This window comes from Acomys minous (assembly GCF_964271855.1).
Source record: "Acomys minous genome assembly, chromosome: 6".
Classification (NCBI taxonomy): Eukaryota; Metazoa; Chordata; class Mammalia; order Rodentia; family Muridae; genus Acomys; species Acomys minous.
This window is the reverse complement of record NC_140487.1, coordinates 94,144,146-94,170,120: the sequence shown is the minus strand read 5'-3', so window position 1 is coordinate 94,170,120 and position 25,975 is coordinate 94,144,146. Positions and strand designations below refer to the sequence as shown.

The 25,975-nt window shown below is 49.1% G+C and overlaps 3 protein-coding genes across 7 annotated transcripts in view; 1 reads left to right on the top strand and 2 right to left on the bottom strand.

Annotated features, from left to right (window-relative positions):
- Positions 1–247: 247 nt before the first annotated feature.
- MUTYH (mutY DNA glycosylase) lies at positions 248–13,330 on the bottom strand. Of its 5 annotated transcripts, none has more exons than XM_084786581.1 (16): positions 13,228–13,330; positions 6,235–6,356; positions 4,334–4,482; positions 4,213–4,252; positions 4,013–4,086; positions 3,867–3,908; positions 3,713–3,784; positions 3,339–3,452; positions 3,164–3,261; positions 2,940–3,084; positions 2,805–2,859; positions 2,495–2,686; positions 2,261–2,397; positions 2,028–2,180; positions 1,784–1,825; positions 248–437 (listed from the first exon to the last, which is right to left on the bottom strand). In XM_084786581.1, the coding sequence occupies exons 2-16, from the start codon at positions 6,347–6,349 to the stop codon at positions 312–314; spliced, it is 1,554 nt and encodes a 517-aa protein (XP_084642707.1). In that variant the 5' UTR covers positions 6,350–6,356; positions 13,228–13,330; the 3' UTR covers positions 248–311. The 5 variants fall into 5 exon arrangements, with proteins under 5 accessions (XP_084642707.1, XP_084642706.1, XP_084642709.1 ...); XM_084786580.1 differs by lacking the exon at positions 13,228–13,330 and adding an exon at positions 11,312–11,462; XM_084786583.1 differs by lacking the exons at positions 2,805–2,859; positions 13,228–13,330 and adding an exon at positions 11,312–11,462 and having other exon boundaries at positions 2,920–3,084.
- A 55-nt stretch (positions 13,331–13,385) lies between these two features.
- TOE1 (target of EGR1, exonuclease) lies at positions 13,386–17,461 on the top strand. Its single transcript, XM_084786586.1, has 8 exons — positions 13,386–13,531; positions 14,572–14,711; positions 14,800–14,840; positions 14,975–15,071; positions 15,380–15,538; positions 15,735–15,994; positions 16,193–16,355; positions 16,435–17,461. The coding sequence occupies exons 1-8, from the start codon at positions 13,480–13,482 to the stop codon at positions 17,053–17,055; spliced, it is 1,533 nt and encodes a 510-aa protein (XP_084642712.1). The 5' UTR covers positions 13,386–13,479; the 3' UTR covers positions 17,056–17,461.
- The window catches only part of TESK2 (testis associated actin remodelling kinase 2), a gene marked incomplete at its 5' end in the record, with an annotated part of 77,953 nt that continues 69,339 nt past the window's right edge, over positions 17,362–25,975 (bottom strand). The window contains 6 exons of the mRNA XM_084786577.1: positions 17,362–18,995; positions 19,210–19,321; positions 19,967–20,053; positions 20,248–20,331; positions 20,556–20,640; positions 21,123–21,205. Coding sequence (XP_084642703.1) covers positions 18,283–18,995; positions 19,210–19,321; positions 19,967–20,053; positions 20,248–20,331; positions 20,556–20,640; positions 21,123–21,205 — 1,164 coding nt within the window. The 3' untranslated portion in view covers positions 17,362–18,282. The remainder of the gene's footprint in view (positions 18,996–19,209; positions 19,322–19,966; positions 20,054–20,247; positions 20,332–20,555; positions 20,641–21,122; positions 21,206–25,975) is intronic.

Below are 25,975 nucleotides of genomic sequence, written 5' to 3'. Positions count from 1 at the left end.
AACTGATGCTCCAGCTCCCAATTAGAGCTGCCCTGAGACCCAGACCTTAGTGATAGATGCCAGCCACAGACAGGTGCTCCGTGCAGCTGCCCTGGCTCCTTCCTGGGAAAGAGCACTCTGGTTAGGATGCCTCCAGCCTCTCAGGTCTGTCTGGGATCTCAGCCAGAGAAGTCAGAACCAAGCTGACTTAACCATATCCTGAGTCTCTCAAAAGTAAGTCAAGGGGCTCCAGCAAACGTAGAAGGTTCATCAACAGTACTACAAAAAATAAGCATTTATTAGGCTGGGTTTGGGGTGGGGATTCACAAGTATTACTGGGCAGTACTGTTGGGTGTGTCTGTGGGGTTATGAGGCTGAAAGAAACTATCCAAGACCTGCTGCCCCTGGTTGGGTTTTTTCCGGCTTGATAGAGGAGATGCCCGGGACCTTTTAGAACCCTGTGCAAAATCCAAAAGTGGGAGGTTAATGAATACACCTCAGGGATCTTCTACCCACTCCACTAATCTAGCCTGTAATGCTGTAGTTTTCCACCTACCTTCAAGCACCAACCCCTTTAATCAACTCTCTAAAAGACGCCCAAGAAAATCTCACTAAGATACAAAGCTGGGGCTGGGGACACAGCTCGGTTGACTTGCCTAACAAGCAAGAACCCTAGGTTTGAGCCCTAGTGTGGTGGGCGCGAGCCTAGAATCCTGTCCTGAAGGAGGATCCCTTCACCTTCAGCTGCGCAGCAAGGGTGAGCCAACCTGCGCTACGTGAGACTGTGCAAGGGGGTGGGATGGAGGGAGGGCTCAGTGGTCCGCAGCGTGTACTCTTGCAGAGGATCGGAGCTGGGGACCCAGTAAACATGTTGTGCAGTTCTCAACTTCCTATGACACCAAATCCAGCCTCTATGGGCACTGCACTCAATGTACACACACCCACATACAGATACATACATACATATAATTAAAAATAATAAGAATAAATATATATTTTTAAATTCTGTCTTCTCCACCTAAGGTGTGTTGGCAGTCATATTTTCGTGTCCTGGCTGACTGCAGCAGACTTCCAACCTCCCCAGCTTAAGAGCTGCTGGCTTGGGGCTGGACAGATGGCTCAGAGGTTTAAGAGCACCCATCTGCCCTTCTGAAGGTCCCCAGTTCAATTCCCAGAAACCACATGGTGGCTTACAACACACCTGTAATGAGATCTGGTGCCTTCTTGTGGTGGACAGGCACACATGTGGGCAGAATACTGTATAAATAATAAATCTTTAAAAAATAAAAAAAAAGAGCTGCTGGCTCCACCTTGTGCCACATGAACTGCTGATTACCCTCCAAGGATGAAGAGAGCTACTGATTTCTAGGACTCAAATGAGCAGCTATTTTCTCTGAGCAGTTTCCCTGACTCTTGCCTCAGATGGCTCCCTAGCAGCTGTCCCACCACAGTGCACACCAATTTGTTCTTGCTCCCCTCCCCTGTTGTTCGCACGGTCTCTAGTTTACAAACTGTGTCTCTGCCCCCAGCAAAACCTGGAATGGATAACATTCACCCCAAATGTGAACAAGTGATGCTTAAGACTCAATGGAGAGCAGAGTGTGGTGGCGCACGCCTTCAATTCCAGCACTCGAGAGGCAGAGGCAGGGGCATCTCTGTGAGTTCGAGGCCAGCCTGGTCTACAAAGAGAGTTCTAGGACAGCCAGGGTTACACAGAGAAACCCTGTCTCAAAAAACAAAACAAAACAAAAGACTAGATGGAGGCAGGCCTGGGGAAAGGCGGTGGGCTGAACCCGAGACTCACCTTGCAGGTCCCTCGCCGATGGTCCTCATACATGCGGAATACCTAGCAAAGACGGAGGGGGAACAAGACGGGGCTGGCACCTTCTCCAAAAAGAACCAATACCCTGAGTTCCACTCTGCTTATAGTCAGCCCCAGCAATACGGTCTAAAACATACATTTCTTTTTCATCCATACAGCAATAAGTCCATGTAAAACACATTAAGAGACAAATAAGAAAAGACAATGAAGACAACAAAGGTGGTACCTTTTTCATGGCCGTAGAGACAGCTGCACTGTGGAATTCTTCCCGGGTCAACCATCGAGCGCCAGGAGGTGCAGTGGCCACCGGGGTCTGTCCTTCCAGGGCCAGACTGTATACTTGGTACGTCAGTTTGATGTGAGAGAAGACGTGGATCACCTGGGGGAAGGGGAAGAGACTGAACCAAGTCCGTGAACGTGAACTCAGCAGCCCTCACTCCGGCACCTTGGCTACCCTACCTCTCCCAGGTGCTGGAGACCAGCGGCAGGGAGGGGTCCAGACCAGCTCTGCAGCTCCTGCAGAAGGGCTCTGTGCTGATGCTGTTCTGAGCGCTCCAAGGTGACAGATGGAAACTCCCACAGTCCTGCCAGCAGACCTGATGGCAGCCAGATACGGGGTCAGCCTCCTCTACTGCCCCTTCCTTTCCTCTCTGCTGTTCGTGACACTGCCCTCCAAGCCCAGTATTCGGGTACCTGAGCTGGGCCTCTGCACCAGCAGGATCAGGGGACCCCCAGTGGCTCTGGGCTGCTCCAGAACACAGGTGGCAGAGTACTCCTCCCTGGGAGGCTTGCGGCTGGCCTTCTGAGGAAAGTTGGCCACTCCCAGGGTGGGGTCCCAGGGTTTTGTGGGAGGGAGGCAAAGCTGGCACTGTGTAGTGTTGAGAGCTGGAAACAAAGACCCCGAGCCCTGCTCAGTCCAAGTGGCCTTAGGTGGCAAGCCTCAGGGAGGCTTAGTGCCACTGCAGACAGGGCCGGGAGGGGCTGGGTTAGACCTGGCGCTCACCACACTCCTCTACGTCAGGACTGCCTGGCAAGGCTGAGAGCTGTTCCCGCTCCACCTGAGAGACACAGAGGAGGGTGACATAGGGCCAGGGTCAGTCACTAGGACACCCTAATACCTCTTCCTCAGGAGGCTCACCCTCTGGTGTGCCTGGCATAAGCTCTGCACAGGGCAACGGCTGCAGAGAGGGCGCTGTGGGGTACACACTGTGGCCCCCAGCTCCATAGCTGCTTGATTGAAGTCCCCAGGCCGGACTGGGTCCACTAACTGCTGGGCTAGGCTCCTAAAGGCGAGGAACACTATTGCAAGCAAAGACCCCTTAAACAGACCCTTCCCAATTTCCTGTCACCCCAATATCCTACCAGAGGTGATGAGAGACAGAGGCGCTGGTGGGATCTGCACCAATGGCGCGGACACGGCACAGCACCCGTACCACATTTCCATCCACCACACCGGTTACCTGCACAGAGGAGCCTGGGAGTCAGACTGGCGTGGAGTCAGGGGAGTGCACACATTAGAGGTGGCCTGTGGGCTTACCTGGCCGAAGGCAATGGAAGCAATGGCTCCAGCTGTGTACCGCCCCACACCAGGCAGGAGCTGCTGCAGCGTCTCGGCTGTGCGCGGCATATGGCCGTCTAGCTCTTCTACCACCTAAGTGGAAAAGAAAGGCTCACGGTTTTTGTTTGTTTGTTTGTTTTGTTTTGTTTTCAAGACAGGGTTTCTCTGTGTAGCCTTGGCAGTTCTGGACTCACTTTGTAGACCAGGCTGGCCTTGAACTCATGAAGATCCGACTGCCTCTGCCTCCTAAGTGCTGGGGTTAAAGGTATGCGCCACCACTCCTGGTCAAGGCTCACAGTTTTTAGATACTGGAGGCCACTGGGTGCCTATTTGTCAGTGTACCACCCACTTACCTTCCTAGCTCCCTCTTGCAGCCGACGGCCTCGAGAATAGTAGCCCAAGCCAGACCAGAGCTGGTTCACCTCCTGTAGGTGGAGGTCAGAGGTCAAAGTTCAGTGGTCTGTCCCTCAGTCGTTTCTAGTCTCCCTACCCAAGGGTGGCTCTCACCTCCAGGGAAGCACTGGCCAGATCTTGAAGCGTTGGCCACTTCTGTAGACCCAAGAGAGGCAAGAAGAAATTAAGTCAGGGTTGAGGGTGATGGAGGAAGCCTTTTCTGGGGTCTAGCCAACTCTCCCCTCCCTCCCTGGCATCACCTGCATCCATCGGGTATAATAGTCGATCACCGTGGCAACTTGGGTCTGCTGCAGCATAACCTCTGACACCCACACTGGGGAAGGGGGATTCACATGATGGTACTGCTAACTCACCCCAGTTCCTAGCTCCTAGGCCCAAACCTAAGGACAGCCCCTTAAACCCAAGAACTCCCGGGCAAACTGCCCTGCTTTGTACTGACCAGCATAGGCCCGCCTGTCCAAGTCGGCCTCCTCCTCTACCTGGCGACAATACCACAGGTGAGGATTAAGATCCAGATAGCTAAGTGCCAGCCCCCACCGCACTGTCCCTGTCCCACTCACCCATCTTCTCCATGGTAGGCTGCGCTTCTCCTGGTCATACCACCTGAGCAAGCTCCTCCTGAAAGCCGTGACATCGGCCGTGTCTCTGAAGAGATGGTATGGGGACACAGAGGCCTGCAGTAACTGCTGTCCCTTCTGCTTGGCCAGCCCTGCAGGAGAGCCAGGTCACTCAGAGATCATGTTTGTTTGTTTTGTTTTTTCTTTTTTTTTTTTTTTTTTTTTTTTTTTTTTTTTTGGTTTTTTTGAGACAGGGTTTCTCTGTGTAGCCTTGGCTGTCCTGGACTCGCTTTGTAGACCAGGCTGGCCTCGAACTCACAGCAATCCGCCTGCCTCTGCCTCCCGAGTGCTGGGATTAAAGGCGTGCGCCACCACGCCCGACTTGTTTTGTTTTTTCAAAACAGGGTTTCTCTGTGTAGCTTGGGTATCCTGTACTAGCTTTGTAGACCAGGCTGGCCTTGAACTCACAGAGATCTGCTTGCTTCTGATGGGATGAAAGGTGTGTGTGCCACCAGGCCTGGCTTTTTTGTTTTGTTTTGTTTTGTTTTACCTTCAAAGAATTATTTTTAGTTATGTGAGGTGGCCCACACCTGTAATCTCAGCACTTGGGAGGCAGGTGGATGTCTGTGAATTCAAGGCCAACCTAGTCTATAGAGAGAGTTCCAGGACAGCCAGAGCTACACACAGAGAAACCTTGTCTTTAAAAAAAAAAAAAAAAACAGAAAAAAATTTTTTTAATCCTGTATGTGTGTGTGTCCCCATGTCCAAGGTGTCTGACTCCCTAGAGCTGGAGTTCTGGGCAGCTATGAACTGCCTGATGACTGAGTATCTCTCTAGCAACTTTAGTTTTCCAAGGCTGGGTCTCAGCAGGATCTTGTATAGTCCAGCCTGGCCTCAAACTTGCGGTGTTGCCAAGGCTCACTTTGACCTCCATCTTCCTGTCCCAACTTACCAAGTGCTGGGACTACAAGGGTGATCACCACCCCTGGCTCTTCAGTATTCAGTATTTATTTTATCGTGTTATGTATGACGTGATGTGAATGTGTGGGCACGCATGCCGCGGTGTGCATGTGGAGGTCAAAGGGCAGCATTCGTGAGGTTGGTTCTCTCCTTTCACCTTTCCGTGGGTCCTGGAGATCACACTCAGGTCATTAGGTTTGCGTGACAAAAGCTCCCCCCCCAGCCCCCCCCAGCCCCGCTGAGCCAGCATGCTTTTGGAGCACTTGGGGAATCCTTTTTGCAGAGGTGCAGCAGGGACCCAGGACACAGCAGCCTGTAGCAATCTGTTCCCACTTAGGGCTTTTCCCACCCACAGTCCCTTGCTTAGGCTTTAGAGCTGAAAGCAGACCAGAGCTCTGGTTGCATGTAGCCTTGGCCAAATTTCTGGTCTTAGTTTTGTCAGGGTGTTGTTGTTTTCTCCTGGCCACCAATGAAAACTCAATAGTTAGGCAGAATATGTACCCATGTGTGTGTGTGGGGGGGGGGGCTTCCCTATCTGCAAATCACTGGGGCTAATCAACTCATTTGATCTCACGAAAGCCACACAACAGAGAAGAAATGCGTAGATGAATTACTCCATTCTATTGGTAAGAAAAGCGCTTTAATTCCAGTGCTAGGGAGGCAGAGGCAGGTGGATCCCTGTGAGTGCAAGGCCAGCCTGGTCTACAAAGAGAGTCCAGGATAACCAAGGTACACAGAGAAACCCTGTCTCGAAAAACAGAAACCAAAAACCAATCAATCAATCAATCAATAAATAAATAAATAAATAAGAGAGCCCCCAGAGAAGTTAGCCAGCGTTACACAGCCACACTCACAAGTAGCTTACTCCCTCCTCAGCACACAGCGAGCCTAAATGTGCCCTCTTTTACAGCCCTTGAAAGCCCGGCAGGGCTCAAGCCGCTCACCATCAGGGGCAGAAGGCTTGGCCTGGATGCTGCTGCTGCGGGCACATTTCCCCCTTCTCTTGTGGTTGGCTGGTTGCTTTTTGAGATTCCTGACAGATGCTCGTAGCTTCTTCATGATAAACCTGGAACAGACAGATGTGGTCGGTCACAGTGAATGCTGGGAGTCCAGCAGGAATGATAGCCACCTCTCCCCAATCGCTCAGAATGTCTAACTTCTTTCTTTCTTTCTTTCTTTCTTTTTTTTTTTTTGTCTTTGGTCTGCATGCGTGCATGCATGTGCCATGTGCTACCCTCAGAGGCTAGAAGAAGGTGTCAGGTCCCCTGGAAGCGCAGCTACAGTTGTTTGTGAGCTGCCATGTGCATGCTGGGAACTGAAGTCGGCTAGAGAAACTGCAAGTACTCATAAATGCGGAGCCATCTCTTCAGCCTGTTTCTGTCCTTTCAAACAGGGTCTCACTGTGTAGCCCAGGCAGGCTTCATTCTTCTGATCCACTGTGAGGACTAATCTCCCGTTGTCAACTTGACTGTGTCTAGGATCGACTAAAATCCAAGCAGCGGGGTGTGCCTGTGAGGGATTTTCTTGATGGATGATATGAGGTGGGGAAACACACCCCAACTCTGGGCCATCCTTCCTGGTGGCAGCCCACATAAAAAGGAGATAGAAACGTTTGCGTTTTGCCCACTTGCCCTCCCTCTCGCTGGCAAGTTTATCTATCTGTTCCTGAGGCATTCTTTCCCTAGTATTAGAACCTGCTCCAGGTTTCGAACACAGACTGAAGACCAGCAGCTCTCTAGGAATTCCCTGGTGACTTCCGCATAGATTGGGACTTCGGAGACATCCAGTCTCTGGACTGACCAACTACCAGGTTCTTGGCCTTTCCATCAGGAAACAGCCATCGCTGAACTACTCAGACTACAGCCTGTGAGCCACTCTAATAAATCTCCTTTTAATATATAATATCAGCTCTGTTCCTTTAGAGACTCAACATAGCCTTCTATCTTTACCTCCCAAGCACTGGTTCTATACATGTGCACAACTAAAGCCGGGCGGTGGTGGCGCACACCTTTAATCCCAGCACTCGGGAGGCAGAGGCAGGCGGATCGCTGTGAGTTCGAGGCCAGTCTGGTCTACAAAGTGTGTCTAGGACAGCCAAGGCTACACAGAGAAACCCTGTCTCGAAAAACCAAACAAAAACCCAAACATGTGCACAACTATGCCTGCCACGTCTGCACTGTTTGGTTTGTGTCAGCTTGACATAAGCTAGAGTCATCAGAGAGGAAGGAACGTCTCAGGAAAGGCCTCCATGAGATGCAGCTGTAAGGCATTTTCTCAGTTAGTGCTCAATGGGAGAGGGCCCACTTGCCATCGCTGGGCTGGTAGTCCTGCCTCCTACAAGCAAGCAAGCTGAGCTGGGCGTGGTGGCGCACGCCTTTAATCCCAGAGGTAAAGGCAGAGGGCAGGTGGATCTCTGTGATCTCTGTCAGTTTGAGGCCGGCCTGGTCTACAAAGTGAGTCCAGGACAGCCAAGGTGACACAGAGAAACCCTGTCTCAGGGAAAGAAAAAAAAAAAAAAAAGAAAGAAAGAAAGAAAGAAAGAAAAAGAAAAAGAAAGAAAAAGAAAAATTAAAAAGAAAAAAGCAAGAAAGCTGAGCAAGCCAAGTGGAGCAGGCTAGTAGGCAGTACTCCTCCACGACCTCTGCATCAGCTCCTGCCTCCGGGATTGTGTCATGTTTGAGTTCCTGTCCTGATGATAAACAGCAATGTCGAAGTGTAAAACGAATAAACCCTTTCCTCCTCAATTTGCTCTTTTGGCCAGGGTGTTTCATCCCAGCAATAGGAACCCTAAGACAGCGTCTATCTTTTCTTGAGCACTTTCAGGATGCCTGTGGTTGTCTGCATGGACCCCATAGGCTCATATGTTTCTTCATCCCCAGTAAGTGGGACTGTCTGGGAAGGATTAGGAGGCGTGGCCTTGTTGGAGCATGTGTGTCACTGCAGGGGTGGGCTTTGAGGTTCAGATAAGCTCACACCAGGGCCCAGTCTCTCTGCCTGCTAGATGCAAAGCTCTCAGCCCCTGCTCCAGCATAATGCCTGCCTGCTTCCCACCATGAGATCACAGACTAAACACCTGCAACTTTAAGCAACTCCCCAGTTAAATGCTTTTTGAAAATGACAGTTGTCTTAGCCACGGTGTCTCTTCCAAGCAACAGAACAGTAACTAAGGTAAAGCCCATGGGTTTGGCATTGGCTAACTATGGCACTGAGGTATGACCAAAGCAAATGAGCAAGTGGCTTCAGGCAATGACAAAGAGTAGAGGGGCAGGGATAGGCCAAAAGCCAAGGAGCATTTGTATACACCCAATGCTTACCACCACGTATGCATGATTAGGGAGGTTTGGGATACCTAGGACTAGCAGGTAAGCAGGACGTTTGTCTGCTGAGTTATCTAGCATGGTTATACTAACCATCAGTAGCCACCTCATTCACTTCACAGAAAATGAGAAACCAAGAATTAAAGAGGGGCCAGGTGGTGGCGCACGCCTTTAATCTTAGCACTTGGGAGGCAGAGGCAGGTGGATCGCTGTGAGACCAAGGCCAGCCTGGTCTACAAAGTGAGTCCAGGACAGCCAAGGCTACACAGAGAAACCCTGTCTCAAACCAGCCGTACCAACCCCACCCCCCATCTCCCTCCCCCCCCCAAAAAAAAATTAAAGAGGGAAAAAGATTTGCCTGAGAGTAGATGGCAAATCAACAAGAGTAGAGAGATGGGCTTATTTTATTCCTCATCTTTTCCTGGGCTAGTAAATTGTGACTGGCTAGCCATTAGGACTGAAAAAATACATCCGGCTGACTGCTGCCAGACTCTTCCTGGCTATCTTTTCTCTAACTGCAAGAACTTTACTAACAGATCGTTCAACAGATACATGTGCCTGCTGCCAAGCCTGCTGCCTACACATGTGTGGGCTCACACACACACACACACAGCACACAGATTAGAAACAAATAAAGTAAATGGGAGACTGGATGTTAAAAAAGCACCTGGGGACTGGAGAGATGGCTCAGTGGTTAAGAGCGCCACCTGCTCTTCCAGAGGTTCTGAGTTCAATTCCCAGCAACCACATGGTGGCTCACAACCATCCATAATGTAATCTGATACTCTCTTCTGCAGATAAAGCACTCATATGCAATAAATAAAGTAAATAAATCTTAAAAAAAAAAAAAAAGCACCTGACACGTGAGTAGGCATTTACTGTTTGCTTAGCCCCGGGAAGCACTTTATGACCAGTCAAGCGGATGGCTCTAGGAGGCAGAGCGCTTGGGAAACGCAAGCTGGAAGAGTGAGGCAACTTGATCTTCGGCTTTGATGCAATCCTACTTAACCTGTTTTAAAGCCTCCCCCCCAAGTGCTCTGACTTCACCACAATTTCATCAAATGACCCTGCTTTCCACTTTCAGGAGGAAAAACCACACAAACCCCCCTCTATTTGCTCCGCCTTCACTCACCTTCATGCGAAGACCCTGCTCCTACAACACTCTGAACACGTCATGTTTTCCTCCCCTCCATCACCAACCTCCCTTGCCACCCTCACTCACTTTCACAATTCCTCCTACAGCCTTTTCTCTGAAGAAAGCAAGATATGACCATTGCTTCCGGGTTTGCAACTGTAATCCCAACAGTTAGGGGGTTCAAGAGTTCAAGGTCATCTTCAGCGAAGTAGTGAGTCTGAGGCCACTCTAGCCTACAGGAAACCATCTCACAGAAGAAAATGGACATAAAAGCTTTTTTTTTTTTAACTTCCATACATGAACTGCTCAATGGCTTCCCATACATCATTGAACAAGTATTTATAGATGCCTACTGTTTGTTAAACAATTGACCTTAGCCTGGGCGCTACAGAGGTCCTTGCGCTCACAGATAGCGCTAAGGTAAGCAGCGGCAAACACGCGGGAGGGCTATGTAGCCCGCTCTCCATCCAGAAGGCTGGTCAGCAGCCTGATGACCTTTGCTCTGTCTGTGTGACTGAGATAATACCCAGTCCTAGCCAAGACCCCTCCTGTGAGCTTGTCAGCCTACAGACCCCTCACGGAGGATCTCACATGTACTTTACACAGGGCTGCAATGGGCTCATGTCTTAAGTTGTATTATGCACATGGTCTCGAGTCATTTATTTCCAGGATCTTTCACCAAATTGTGTTGCACTTTCAATATGCCTAAAATAAACTACTTGTGACAAGACCCCCAACACTGGCTACGCAGTTGTGTGGAACAGAACTACCTCTCTTGCCTCCTGAGGATCGTTACTCTGCTGCCGTGATGGGTGTGGAGACCCTTGAACCTCAGCTTACATTCTCTAACAGAGGCAGACAATGAGCAACACACACAGGAAATCAGATAAGATATTTCAGAGAAGTAACTGTTGGCATAAAGAAGAAAAGCAACATGCGTGAAGGGGGTAAAGTGCTAGGAAGAGTAGACATGTTTCAATTAGGAAAAAAAAAAAAAAGATCAGGGTGTGGTGGTGGCAGCCGGCACTGGGGAAGCAGAGGGAGGGTGATCAGGGAGTCCCAGAGCTACACAGAGAAACCCCCATCTCAAAAGCAAAACAAAACAACCAAAGGAAGCGATTAAGCTCTTTTGGAGGCATGGTACTTGGAAGGCAGAGGCAAGCAGACACCTGTGAGTTCCAGACTAGCCTGGTCTACACATTAAGTTCCAGTCCAGCCAGGGAAACAAAGTGATCCTGTCACAAATGAACAACAAGACTACTCTAAAAGGCCGGTGGACCAGCCCTGAGGAGGGTGGCCAGCACGGCTGTGGCACTGTAAGCAATCGAGTGCGTTACATTGCAGGGAGAGGGGACGCGTGGCAGCGTGTGCCATAAGAGAAGATGGGCAGGTTGGGTAAAATTACAATTTAGCTTTTAGAGAGCTTTCAGGGCACACTGCTTGCTCTGAGACAGAGAAGCCCCTTGGTATCACTTTGAAGATCTATGGATCAGCGCCCAAGAAGCTCATCCTTTCACTTATGCAAGAGATGCCTACTTTCATTCTTCCCCTCCCCCCACAGGGCCTCACCGTGCAGCTTTGGCTGGCCGGGAACTCTGCCTCCAGAGTGCTGGGATTAAAGGCTTTTGCCATCGCCGTACCTGACCTTCTCCATTGCAGCTCTTCTATGAATTGTCATGTCACGTTTTCTTTTTATTCTTTTGGTCAATGTCTTCTTATTCTATTGTAAACAAAACAGCACCTTGGAAGCTGAGCAGGAGGAGGATGATCTCAGGTTTTATGTAAAACAAAGACCACACACCAGCTGGGCACGGTAGCATATAGGCCTTTAATTCCAGGACTCAGGGAGGCAGACTCAGGCTGGTCTCTGTGAGTTCGAGGCCAGCCTGGTCTATAAAGCAGTTGAGGGCGAGCAAGGCTAGAAGAAAACAAAAATAAAACAAACAAAAAACAAAAACTACACACACACACACAGAGGCATGCACACACGCACCTAGGAGTTGGATGAGACCTATCTAGTTCAGTGATGAAGGTCACTGGAGCAGAGGGCACAGGTTTGATTCCCAGGGGCTCAGAATGTTCTGTAACTCCAAGAGATCAACACCCTCTTGTAGCCTCCTGGGCACTACGGACCCTCCCTGTGCATAGCCAAATATACAGGGAAACACTCATACACATCAAACAAACAAAAAGTAAAAGTTAAAAAATAACGACAACCCACAACTCTGAGTGAGGATGCGTGTCAGCTAGTGACTGTCTCGGGTACAATCTGTTCAATACCCAGATCCCATGTGGCTGCATATTGGGGCTCTTGGGAGGTGTGTTCCCCAACTTGCAACTTCAGCCCTGGGCTAGGAGGGTTGTGACATATCGGATGCCTCTTGCCTCCCCAGGCACCCGCACTCACATACACAAACCCACACACATATTATACATGTAATTAAAAAGAATAATCTTTAAAAACAAACTATAGAGTGGTGGTACACACTTGTAACCCAGCATTGCAGATGTGGAGATCGAAGGGTTTTGTTGTTTCCTTTCTTTTGTTTTTTCCAGACAGGGTTTCTCTGTGTAGCCCTAGCTGTCAGAAACTCAGAGACTCACCTGCCTCTGCCTCCTGAATGCTGGGATTAAAAGCGTGCACCACCATGTCCAGCCTTACTGTTTTCTTTTTTGAGGGAAGTTCCAAGCCAGCCTGTGCTATAAAATACCCTATCTTTTTTTTTTCTTTTCTTTTTGAGACAAGGTTTTTCTCTGTATCCACTGGCAGCCTGGAATTCACTCTACCTCTGCCTCCTAGTGTTGGGATTAAAGGCACGTGGCACCTCACCTGGCTGAGACCCTATCTTAAAAAAAGAACAAATCCCTCCACAAACATTTATGAGAGGTCTCTTCTTTTTCCTCAAAACCTGCGCCAAATGTATTTACTATACACAGTGCAAACTTGTTAAATGAACGGGGATGAGGGAAGAGTCGAAGGAAGATACTTTTTCAGTGAGGTCAGGTAACGCTGCATATTGATTAAAAAAAAAAAGCATACTTCCTTCCAAAAAAAAAAAAAAAAGTTGAAAAAGGAAAAATTAGGTGGGACTGACTTCAGAACAGTGTTACTACCGCTAACAGGGATCAAATCCTGACAGGTCTACTCTTACTTGCCACCCTTCTACTAAGGCATTAACTCAGGTGCACAGTATCATTTGCGTGAATTAGCTTTACCACCTATCTAGCCGTGTCCTGTAGAACGCTTGCCTCTCACTTTCTCCATCTTTCTGGCTCAGACCCCCTTTACTCTGCTTGCTGCGCGCCCCTCTCGCCCAGACTCGTAGGCAGGCTTTAGCGTAGGAGGTATCCCCTCTCCCCAGCCCCCGGCCTCGCCCCCGGGAAGCCTGCGCTGCCCACGCCAACCTTGGGCTATGTAAGTGAAACGATCTGTTGTAACTTAAAGGTTCCACGTTCCCGCCAGAGGATGCGGAAAAATAAATTACCTCTTGTGCAGTCTCCAGCCCGCGGCTCCAGAGTTTACCCCCCCGCCCCGAAGGCGTGGCTTCGCTCAGCCAATAGACACACAGCGCGCGCAAGGCCCACGCTCTGCAGTCGGCCGGACCTCTCGGAACGGAAGTTGACCCTATGGGACTCCGACGCCGAGACCCCGCCCCTTCCTAGGCCGGAGTCGCTCTAGGAGACGAAGCGGAAGTCTCCGCGCACCTACGGAAGGCCGGCGGGAGGAGCGCGGCGTCATGGCCGCTGACAGTGGCGACGGTGTTCCTTTAGTTCCAAAGACCTCTGACGGTGAGCGGCTTCCCAGAGGGTAGCCAGAGCAGCCTTCGCCGTCCTATGGAGGGAAAAGCCTCGTGTCGGTAGTTCGGAGACAGGCCTGTAGCTTCTGCTTGGCTCAGATTTCCCAGGAGACTACAAGTCCCAGTGTACAGTGCGTGCTACTGCAAAGTCTATACTGTTGGCTTGTTAGAGCAATGAGGGTCTGTTGGGAGGTGCGGGTGTCAGTAACATCGGGGAAATGTGTAGTTGTCCACAATAAGTGGAGCTTGGGTCTAATTTTGTTTTTCTTTGTTTTGGTTTGGTTTTTCAAGACAGGGTTTCTCTGTGTAGTCTTGGCTGTCCTGGGTCGCTCTGTAGTCCAGGCTGGCCTCGAACTCACAGTGATCCACCTGCCTCTGCCTCCCGAATGCTGTGATTAACGGCGTGCGCTACCACGCCCGGCCTGGGTCTAATTTTGAAGCACTCTGGTAGCTGTTGAGGCACCACGAGTCTGTGGTTTTATGGGATGTGTTTGAGATAGGATCTTGCTCTGTAGCTTAGGCTGACGTTGAAGTTCATTCAGCTTCATGCTCCCTAGTCCTAGGATTACACGATAAAGGACATTCAAAACAGCTGGGCGTGGTGGCACACGCCTTTAATCCCAGCACTTGGGAGACAGAAGCAGACAGATCCCTGTGAGTTCGAGGCCAGCCTAGTCTACAAAGCAAGTCCAGGACAGCCAAGATAACAGAAACCCTGTCTCAAAAAACAAAACAAACAAACAACAACAACAAACTTCAAAGCTTGTCTAGTCTGTCTCTCTCCTGATTATAATGAAGAAAAAAAAAAGGGAAGTGATTTCCTAGTCCCACATACAGCCACTGGAAGACACAGATGCCCTTTTTTCCAAATTTAGGGCACTGTCCCCTCCAAGGCTTGTGTTTAGAGCCGGTGGATGGCAGATCTTTAGAGGAAAGTTGGTCAGTGGGCATCCCCTGTCGCACATCTAGCTTGGTGCGACAGTCACTGAGACCTTGTGACAGCATGAAAATCCACCCCTTCCTTATCCCCAGGTGGTGTCAACAAAAGCACATCTGCAGAGGAGTTTGTAGCACGGGTTCCTGTGGTAGATGTCCAGAGTGACAACTTCAAGGAGATATGGCCATCGCTCTTGCTGGCCTTAAAGACGGCTAGCTTTGTGGCTGTGGACACGGTGAGGCATAGGAAACAGGGGGGGGGGCAGGTGGTGGTGAAGGGTGGTGGTGTGGAGGGTAATCCTAGCCCTCCTCTACCGCCCACAGGAGCTGAGCGGGCTTGGGGACAGGAAGAGTCTGCTGAACCAGTAAGTATAAGCTTCAATCCCAGCTCTAACCAGCATGCACATCTCAGCCCCAAAGGTAGGGGGTCCCAGCCTGGGTAGTTTGGGTCCTTTGTGAAACTAACCCAGCCATAGCCGTGTCCAAACCCAACTCTAAGGTGCATCGAGGAGCGTTACAAGGCCGTGTGTCATGCTGCCAGGACCCGCTCTGTCCTGTCCCTGGGCCTCGCCTGCTTCAGGCAGCAGCCAGATAAGGTATGAGCTCCCCTCACCCCGGGTCTGAGGCACGGGGCGGAAAGAGTTGAGATCCTGAAGAGTGCCGTGATGGTTTTCCTCCCAATTTTTGGTAGAGCAGATCCTCTTGTTTTTCTTTCTTTTTTTTTAAAATTTTATTATTTTTTAAATATTTTTTATTTAATTTTAATTTATGTGTGTTGGTGTGAGGGTGTCAGGTCTCAGAGTTACAGACTCTGGGTGCTGGGAATTGAACCCGGGTCCTTTCGAAGAGCAGGCAGTGCTCTTAACCACTGAGCCATCTCTCTAGCCCCCCTCTTGTTTTTCAGGGTGAAAATTCTTACGTGGCCCAAGTGTTTAATCTCACCCTTCTATGCATGGAGGAGTATGTTATAGAACCAAAGTCTGTGCAGTTCCTGGTACAACATGGGTTCAACTTCAACCGGCAGTATGCTCAGGGCATCCCCTACCATAAGGGCAACGACAAGGTAGGTCTCCAGCGTCTCCAGCCTGGAGTGTGCGTCCTCTGTGGCTTATTTTTAGCCACCATAGGCCTGGGATGCCTGCTTGTGACTATGGGGAGTAGCATTGGGCTGGATAATGAGGGTATACTCTCCAGACGGGAAACCTGGGGTGAGTGTGCTGCACAAGATGCTGACTGGGCATTCTGCCCCTTCTGCCTAGGGAGATGAGAGCCAGAGCCAGTCAGTGCGGACACTGTTCCTTGAACTAATCCGGGCCCGTCGGCCTCTGGTGCTGCATAACGGCCTTATAGACTTGGTGTTCCTGTATCAGAACTTCTATGCACACTTGCCTGAGAACTTGGGAACCTTCACTGCTGACCTGTGTGAGATGTTCCCAGCAGGCATTTATGACACCAAATATGCTGCAGAGTTTCATGCCCGATTTGTAGCTTCCTACTTAGAATACGCTTTCCGGAAATGGTGAGGACGTGGTTGACAGAAAGGGGTGGGGTTTGGCATGAGCCCGTTTATTCACTGAAGATTATTTATCAAGTACCTGCCATATGCCAGGCACTGTTTTTAGGTGCTGAGGATTCAGCAGTGAACAAAACAGCCCCCTCCCCTGTTCTCGTGGAGCTTACACGCTAGTGGAGCACTCCCCCTCTTGCGCTGTTGCAGTGAGCGGGAGAATGGGAAGCAGCGGGCAGCCGGCGGCCCACACCTTGCCTTGGAGTTCTGCAGCTACCCATCCAGCATGAGCGGCCATATCGACTACCGCTGCTGTATGTCTCCTGTAACCGACCGCCGCTCTCACGCCACGGGCATCTGCGACAAGTTCTCGGTGAGACTGTGTATCCATTTCTTGGGGAGGGGAGGTTCTGATGTATGGCATCCCTTCTTAGACTCTTTCCTACCTCCAGGCCTATGGCTGGTGTCCTCTAGGGCCACAGTGTCCTCAGTCACATGATATTGATCTTATAATTGACACTGATGAGGCTGTGGCAGAGGATAAGCGGCGAAGGCGGCGACGTAAGGACAAGCGGAGGAGGGCTTTGCTGAGCCAAGCTGGGACACAGACCTTTGAGGAAGCTGAAGATGGTCCTCCCACAAAGCAGGTCCGTGAAGATAGCCTCAAGACCGAGAACACTGAGCAAAAGGTGGCAGAGGGTGAAACTAGCGATCAGCTGGGCTCCAAGCAAGGTCACAAAGGTGGCTTGGAGATGAAGCATGAAGCAACAGGTTCTGAAACAGCTGATGTGGCTACCTCAGAACTGCAGGTAAACCAAGCCAGTCCTAATCCTGTGCCTGGAGATGGATTGCATCGTGCTGGTTTTGATGCCTTTATGACAGGTTATGTGATGGCCTATGTGGGCCTGAGCCAGAGCCTTCAACTCTGCAGCTCTGAACCTTGGCTTCCTGAATGTCACAACAAAGTCTATCTGAGTGGCAAAACTGTACCCCTTACCGTGGCCAAGAGCCAGTTTTCCCGTCCCTCCAAGGCCCATAACCAGAAAATGAAGCTGGCTTGGGGCAGCAGCTGACTCCAACATCTGCCTGGTAGTAGGCCCAGGGACAGAGGCTAAGAATAGGAGAGAGTCGTTGGTTAGGGTATGGTGGCTTGTGTACCCTAAAGGCTGAGGCAGGAGGATGGCTACAAGTTCATGGCCTATATAGTGAATTCCAAGTCAGCCAGAGTTGTGTATCAAAAAGAAGTTATTTGCTTCATTAGCCTGTGGATGTCACATTTGACTGCTACAGAGTTGTCAAGCAGGCCCTGGCAGAGTCAGTGAGTACTTCACTATTGTTTTCTCTTACCTGGGTACACGGGTACAAATCAGACTAACTAGCACCTGCAACATCAACTTTATTATTTTTTAATCTGAAAGTGTCTTGGGTAAAAGTTTTTTAAAAAATCAACAGAAATGAATTATGAAAATATTTGACCAACTTCATTCTTTGGTTATTTCTTATTGCGGCTCTGTAAGGACAGACTGTTCCCAAAGCTCCAGCTATAGCAGGGAAGAAAATCAGTCCAAGTATAAACCATTAACTGGTTGTATCACCTGTTAACACATACATAGCAGGCCCTAGGGCCTACAAAACCAGCCCCACTCCCAACTTCAAGGTTGAAAGTCTTGAGGCAAAACATTAAGACTCGTTTATAAATATGAAAATAGATTAATCAACTGGAAAGGTCTTTGAATAGGTTAGCTAAAAGATCCTTGACCACCACATTGCCTTGTCTCCCCCTTGCATAGAGATGTAGTGATGTGGTCTGACCATACAGTAAGTGCAAACAGCAATTATTCAAGTGTCTTAGACATATAGGCAAGAAGCATCCCAGTCTTCAGCCATGTCCTTTATGGCCTCCTAGTCAACTCCAGTTTCCATCCGATAGCTTATGTGCCCCAGCATGGGCGCGAGAGGCTTGAGGTGGAAAAGGAACTGGGATAACAGCTGCACAGTGCCTGCCAGCTCAGCCTGGAACTAAGAGTCCTTTGGTCCTGTCGAGGACATACACTGCAGTCTCTGGGAGCTAGAGCTCCTTGCTGGATTTCAAAGGCTTAGAATTGGGTTGGCCCTAACTATTGAAACACCTCATGTTGCAGCCACTGGGCACCGAAAACCCAATTTTAAGCCAGGCTTTCCCCAGCCTGCCTGCTTTGTGTAAGCTCCAGGGGACAGCCAGGATGTGCACCAAGGGGATCCAGTAGTTTGAGCTGAAGGTCCATCCCCAAGGTGAGGCAGGGACTAGTCCTTCCCCTACCTCACCCATCCTGCTCTCCCTGGGTTTGCAAGTTTTTTCCAGAGACAGAGAAGTGGACAGGAGCCACTCGTGGCCTTTCTGCTTCCACCTCCATCCTCTCAGAGGCAGCTCCAACACATGGGCTGGTCCCCTTGGGTCTGGGTCCAAAACCATTCTCTTCTTGAGGGTTGGAGCAATCCATGGCTTCATGGCCTGCAGCAGCTGGCAGGGCAGTTGCCCGGAATGGTGGGATCTCTCTTACTCTGTACTTGAGACTACTGAGTCGTGGAGGCCCATCAGAGAGTGATTCTTCACAGCCCACAAATGGACAAGCCTGATGCAGGAACTCAGGTGACCCAGGCAAAGACCGCCACCGTCTGGAAGACATGGCCAAAGGCTCCTGACAATCAGTCAGAGGTGTAGTTCCAGGCCCTGGTGCATCCAGCTCAAATACAAGGGAAATGACAGATTTGCTGGGTAGGTCAAAGAATTTGATCTTCCCACCCTTGAGGTCTTGGCGTGCACTGAAAGGGTTGACTTTTGGGGTACGTGTAGCACCATCTCGTGGCCGGTAGTAGGGGTCCAAGACACTGACTGTACGTGGGGGCTTACGAGAGAAAATGTCTGACTGGCTTCGAGACAGCCCGATAGTACGTCTTGGACGTGGAGACTTATGGGGAATCTTGTCATCCAGTGAAATCAGCCGCTTCCCTCCAGACACTTTCTCCAACAGTCCTGAAAAACAGTAAGCCTGGGTTACTCTCAAGCAGTACAAGCAGCACTGTATTATTAATATATACTTTTCTTGAGGAAAGCAAGGTAGGTAATTGTTCCATGCAATGAGGAAAGCACTTCGGGTCCAAGGATCTTTCCCCAGAAGGCAGTGTTTCAGTCTCACTCCTCCCGTAGGGGTGAAGTTTGGGTATCTGGTCTGATCTCTTGCCTTTACCTGTGGGCTGCGGCTTCCTGTCCCTCTCCAGCTCTTCTTCCTGTAGGCGGCTCATAATTTCCTCTAGGGTCTTCCCAATCTCCTCAAAGGATGGGCGCAGTTTAGGGTCCATCTGTAGGCATCCATACCAGCCATGAGCCCTGCACCAGACTTCTCTCACCCCATAGATGAAATGTGAATCTGTTTCTGGCTTGGCCTCAAACTCATAAGAGATCCACCTGCCTCTGCCTCCCAAGTGCTGGGATTAAAGGCGTGTACGCACGGCTTGTTTCTAGCTTGATTTGGGTTAGGACTGGCTGGTGCTGTAGTCCAACAAATAAAACCTGACAAAGCCTGGCTGGCATGCAGGGACAGCTGTGAGTCTACCCTGCAGGCTGGAGACTGAAAAAAATGCAAAGCAGTGTTTTCATTTTTGGTTCAGAGCACTCTGGAGAGCCTGTTCAGACCAGAGTAGGAAATATGGTTGGTGTCACACATCTGGGGAAAATGATGCCATGCTCCTTATAAGACTAATTTGTAGCCTTTCCCTGCAGTCCTAACCAAATGAAAAGGACTCAGCCAGCACCTGACCAAAGGCACGCTAAGAAATACAAAAGCTGGGCATGGAGGCACACACACTTTTAATATCGGCACTTGAGAGGCAGATTTCTGTGGATTTCTGTGAGATTGAGGCCAGCCTGGTCTACAGAGCCAGTTCCAGGACAGTCAAGGCTATGCAGAGAAACCCTGTCTACAAAACAACAACAAAGACACTTACATTACAGCAGTTGAAGGTGAGCTGCAGAAAGTCTGGGGGGCAGTCTCCCACCATGTGCTCAAAAGCATCATAATCCAGCCCGAAATTCTGTGGATAAGTAATGTGAAAAATGTACAAAGGACACGAGTAGATAAGTCCTCATCACACTCAGACGCAGAGGCTGGGAGCTGCTTCAGAGAAGTAGCTACAGAGTAGTTCCAGAAATTCCACCCCAGGATAACAACAGTTCCAAAACCAAGCCAGCCCATCCCTGTGGCGCTTGTCCCATGCCAGCCCCTCACCTCTGTGCGGGGAAGATAGTCTGGATCAGCTTGGATGCGGGCGATGATCTCGCAGAGGATGATGCCATAAGAGAACACATCTGCCTGGTAGGTAGTCAGACCTCAGTTACCCTCAGCAGCGTGAGGAGTGGGGTATCGTCCCTGCCTCACCCCCATCTCTTAAAAGCCTAGGTCTGGGCTGTGTCATCCATATTCCATCCAAGTCCCCCACTGGGTGAACTGACAGATGTCAGCCCTATATTTAGCAGGAAGGACAGATCCGGGGCCACAAAGGACAATCAATCAGGCCTTGACATCTCCAGACTTACCTTCTCATTATAAGGCTCATCTCGGAGAACCTCGGGTGCCATCCAGAAAGGGGAGCCCACCACAGCTAGCTTCTCACTCCCTATACTGTGAAGTAAAGAAAGAAACTTTGCCAGTGCCTGGCACAATGGGAATCAACAAAGCAAAACAAAGAACACGCTTTCACGTAGCCTGGACTATATGTAATGGAGGAAGACTTCCGGCTATTGATCCTCTATCTTCTGCCTACTGAGTTCTGGGATTTCAGGCAGATGTGGTGTTGGGATTTCCTGAGGGCTTTGCACATTCAAGGCGAATGAGGGCTATCCTGACTGGGCTACATCCCCAGCCCTTGAGTCTTTGTTGTAGAGACACAAGTTCATAAAGCCCTTACGGGGCTCAAACTTACAGTGATCCTCCTGCCTCTCTCTACCTTGAAAGTACTGGGATTACAGTGCGCCACCACACGTGACTACACAATCAGATCTTTTGACTATTGAAGTTTCAAGTCCTGATCTCTGGGAATGAAGCTGATTTACCCACAGTTCTGACCTTTGCCCGTGGCCTTAGTGTGTATTAGCGCTACTCACCTAGCACCGGGAATCTTCTCAGCCAGGCCGAAATCAGCCACCACTGCAGAGTAACCATTTTCATCTCTCTTTATCAAGCAGTTCTGGGTTCCCAAAGCAGAGAAAAATAAGGTAGCTTAGAAGTAGGGATTAGCCAGCCGTGTAGTTACCACTCATACCTGCCTACCAGAATAGCTTGTCCTGTTTCTTGGTGAGCTACACACTTAGCCTGATCCCAGGGTCGAAACTGGGGGCTTTTTTGAGGAAGGGGTTGAGACAGGGTTTCTCTTGTTGTCCTGGCTGTTCTGGACTCGCTTTGTAGACCAGGCTGGCCCCAACCTCACAGAGATCCACCTGCCTCTGCCTCCTGAGTGCTGGGATTAAAGGTGTGCACCACCATGCATGGCTTACAAATTAGTCTTATAAGGGGCATGACATCATTTTCCCCAGATATGTGGCACCAAGTGTTATCCTAAGTGCTGGGATTAAAGGCATGCACCACCATGCTCGGGAAAACTAGGGGCTTTAATATAGCAAATGAGGTTTGGTGTGATGGCACAAGCCTTTAATCTCACCACGGGGGAGGCAGTAAATTTCAGGCTAGCTCAGGTACATAACAAGACCTTGTGTTATTTTTTATTGTCAACTTGACTACATCTGGAATTAACTAAAACCCAAGTGGCTGTGAACACCTGTGAGAGATTTTTTTCCCTTAAATCATTTCAAGTGGGGAAAAAAAATCATTTCAAATGGGAAGACTATTTTTAATCCAGATCCCATTTTAACCTGGGTAACACCCTCTGCTGGCAGCCTATATAAGGGACATGGAAGAAGCAGTTTGCTTTCTTTGCCTGATTGCTCTCACTCTTAGTGACGTGCCCACACCACCTTCACTGCACTAGAGCCTACTGTGAGATTCTGGCATATACTGAAGACCAGCTGAGACACCCAGCCTTGTGCACTGAACAACTACCAGACTCTTGGACCTTCCATTGGTGGACATCCATTGGTGGACTAGCTGGACCACAGCCTGTAAGGCATTCTAGTAAATCCCCTATTCATTCTGTGAGTTCTGCTCCTCTGGAGCAGTGGTTCTCAGTCTTCCGAATGCTGTGACCCTTTAGTACAGTTCTCATGCTGTGGTGACACCCAGCCATAAAATTGTTTTTGTTGCTACTTCATAACTGTAACTTTGCTACTGTTATAAATATTTCTGGAGATAGAAGTTTGCCAAAGTGGTCATGACCCACACGTTGAAAACCACTGCACTACAGAATCCTGACTAATACACTGTCTCAAGACAGAGGGTGGGGGGGGGGAGTTAATCCTGCATCTTGAATGACTGCCTTAGCTTTCATTTCAGGCTCCAAACACAGTTTTTTGTTTTTATCTAAATATTTATGTACGCCACCTACTCCCACAAGAAGAGGGATGGACATCAGTATATAATGGCCATCATTTGATCCAAGAAAATGTGTGTTTAAGGTCCCATACACTTTCTGAGTGATGATCCTAAATCTCTTCACTCATTTTCTTTTTTGAAAAAAAAATTATTTATTTATTTATTATATATACAGTGTTCTGCCTCCATATACAGCTGCACATCAGAAGAGAATACCAGATCTCATTATAGATGGTTATGAGCCACCATGTGGTTGCTGGGAATTGAACTCAGGACCCTCTGATAAAGCAGACAGTGCTCTTAACCTCTGAGCCATCTCTCCAGCCCCATGTTTCTTATTTTTTGATAGAGCTTAGGCTGGCCTAGAACTTAGTATCTGAGAATGATCTTGATCCTCCTGTCTCTACTTCTTAAGTGCTGAATTTCCAAAGCACAAATGTTATCCTTTCTTTTTCATTTCTTAAAAAGTTTTTCTTTAAGACATGTTTTTTTCTGGGTAGCCCTGGCTGTCCTAGCACTGTAGACCAGGCTGGCCTTGAACACAGAAATCAACCTACCTCTGCTTCCTTGGTACTAGGCTTAAAGGCATGTGCCACTGCTGGCTTTTTTTAAAAAAATTACTTTATTGCTGTGTGCCCATAATCCCAGCACTCTGGGAGACAGGAGGATCTCTATGAGTCGGAGGCCAGCCTGGTCTACAAAGTGAGTGTAAGACAACCAAGGCTATTCTGGCAGAGAAAAACCAAAATAAAATATTTTATTTTTAGCTATGTATATGTGGGGAGGGGTGGATGTAGATGTGAGTGCAGGTGCCTGTAAAGGCCAGAAGAGGGTATTACTTTCCTTGGAATTGAAGTTACAGGTGATTGTAAACTATCTGAAATATGTGCAGAGAACTAGACTCAGGTCCTCAGCAGAATCAGTACATACTTTTTTTTTTTTTTTTTGAGACAGGGTTTCTTTGTGTAGCCCTGGCTGTCCTGGACTCTCTTTGTAGACCAGGCTGGCTTCGAACTCACAGAGATTCCTCTTGCCTCTGCCTCCCGAGTGCTGGGATTAAAGGCATGCGCCACCACTGCCTGGCTCAGTACATACTCTTAACTGTGGAGTCATCATCTCTCTAGGCCATCATCCTTGTTTCTGAGTACTAAGCATAGTCTTAGGTATCAAAAATACTTCTATGAACAAAATTGAAATCCTATCACTCTTTTTGTCTGTTTGTTTTTCAGGACAGGGTTTCTCTATGTAGCCTTGGCTGCCCTGGACTCCCTTTGTAGACCAGACTGGCCTTGAACTCACATAGATCCATCTGCCTCTGCCCCACCCGACTCCCAGTGCACTATCATGTCTGGCTGAAATCCCCCCCACCCCTGCACCAGCTCTCTCTCTTTAGTTTTTTGAGACAGGGTTTCTCTGTGTTATCTTGGCTATCCTGGACTCCCTTTGTAGACCAGGCTAGCAATGGCTACACAGAGAAACCCTGTCTCATAAGCAAACAAAAAGCTTACTGTAATGCAGTGTAGAAGGACAGATAGATGATCAAGCCACTGGCTTCCCTGTTTCCTGAGTGCACAGTTACCCAGTCATAACCCTGTTCTTGCCAAATGAAGGACACCCAGGATAAGACTAAGCCCACACGTACTAGTTTTCATTGACCAAATGATCACAACCAGACTCCATGGCATGATATGTCTGACCTGGCTAGGATCAATCTCAGTGGTACATGAATGCTTAGCTTGCATGAGACTTGGTTCAGTCTCCAGCATCTGCCCATCAAAAATACTATGTGGCCTACTTTTCACATCCCCACTCCTGGCACAATGCACCTTCCCAAACATACCACATGCAAGTTGGACTTAGCAAGCTTGAGGAACCCCTTCACGTCTGTGTCTTTGTTTATATTTTCTCTTTTCTTCTGTTTGGAATTTTTTCAGATACCTCTGCATCTGTGCATGTGTTGGTTTTTTTTTTTTTTTTTTTTTGGTGTGTGTGTGTGTGTGTGTGTGTGTGTGTGTGTGTGTGTGTGTGTGTGTGTGTGTATTACTGGGATTAAACACAGGGCTCACACATTAAGAGTGCCCTACCTGCTCTACCACTGAACTACACACCCTTAGCCCCACCAAACCTTCCTTTAACCTATAAAAAGTTTTTATCTTTTAAGCTTGAAGGAAAGCTACCTTTCCAACCCTGACTTCTCCAGCTTTCACCCTCTCTCTCCTTAACTCCCCGAGTTCCTCTGTGCTACTCCTTTGACTGTCCAGAAGAACATCTTAGGAGCAGGCTCTCTTGTGGGAGGGGCTAAAGGCATGGTACTGAACAAATGCTGCCATCTCTACCTACAGAAAGGATGAGCCCAAGTGACCTATAATAACCCACAGCTGCAACTGGCTCTCTCCAAATAGCTGTAATGGAAATAGCCCTGACACGCCAGGCCCAGGAGGACCCACACCCCAACTTCCAGAGGCAGCAGAGAGCAGGGATTCTTGGCTCACAGAAACATTTGTGGGGCCAGCAAGGCCCTATGTGACCCACCTCAGTCCTCCCTCCCTGTGTGTTGCAGCCTGGCCAAGTCACCTCCTGTTTATTGCACACCAAGTACATATTAATGGCTTATTCTGATCTTTATGTGCTCACATTATTTTTCCCTGAGCTAAAAGGAACCTGTTATTTCATCATAATCAATCTTGGTCCCCACAGAAATGAATTGGGTGGCTTCCAACGACTGTCCTTGTGCTTGTCCTGACTCTCTCTTCCCTAAGTTTTGCTGGATCAGCACTCCAGATCTCTGACTTTGTCTATAAAAAGATGGGCCCTATGCCAACCTATTAGCTAAAGCCCCAGCTTAGGTCACAGCCTGTGAGGCATGGCAGCTCACATCTATTACTTCTTCCCCTCATTCTCTTCCTGGTTCACCAAGAACTCAGACTTCTGTCTCCAGGTCTTGGTCTAATGTCCTATTTACTGTTTGATTTACAGTTTTTAGAAACTCTGACCAGGTGTGGTGATGCACACCTTTAATTTCAGTGCTGGGAGGCAGAGGCAGGGGGATCTCTATGAGTGAGAGGCTAGCCTGGTCTAGCCTGACAGTGAGTTTCCTGACAGCTAGTGCTAAACAGTGAAATCCTGTCTCAGAAGGAAAAAAAAAGTAGTGACTCTAGGTGCCCTACCAGCCACTCCCTGCGTCTCTCAAGCTCCCCCACCCCTGTTTGGGACAGCATCTCCCATGTGCTCAAGCTGGCCTTGCACTTGTGCTTCTCCTGCCCCCTATTCCCTAAGCCAGCTTGAATGCCACAATTAGATAACAAACATGAGCCATCATACCCTGGTACACTTTAAGTTGTGTGTGTGTGTGTGTGTGTGTGTGTGTGTGTGTGTGTGTGTGTCTGTCTATGCACGCACGCGTGGGCACCTGCGCATGTAGACATTCCCATAGGAAACATGTAGAAGTCAAAATGACAGCTTGGCAGGAGTC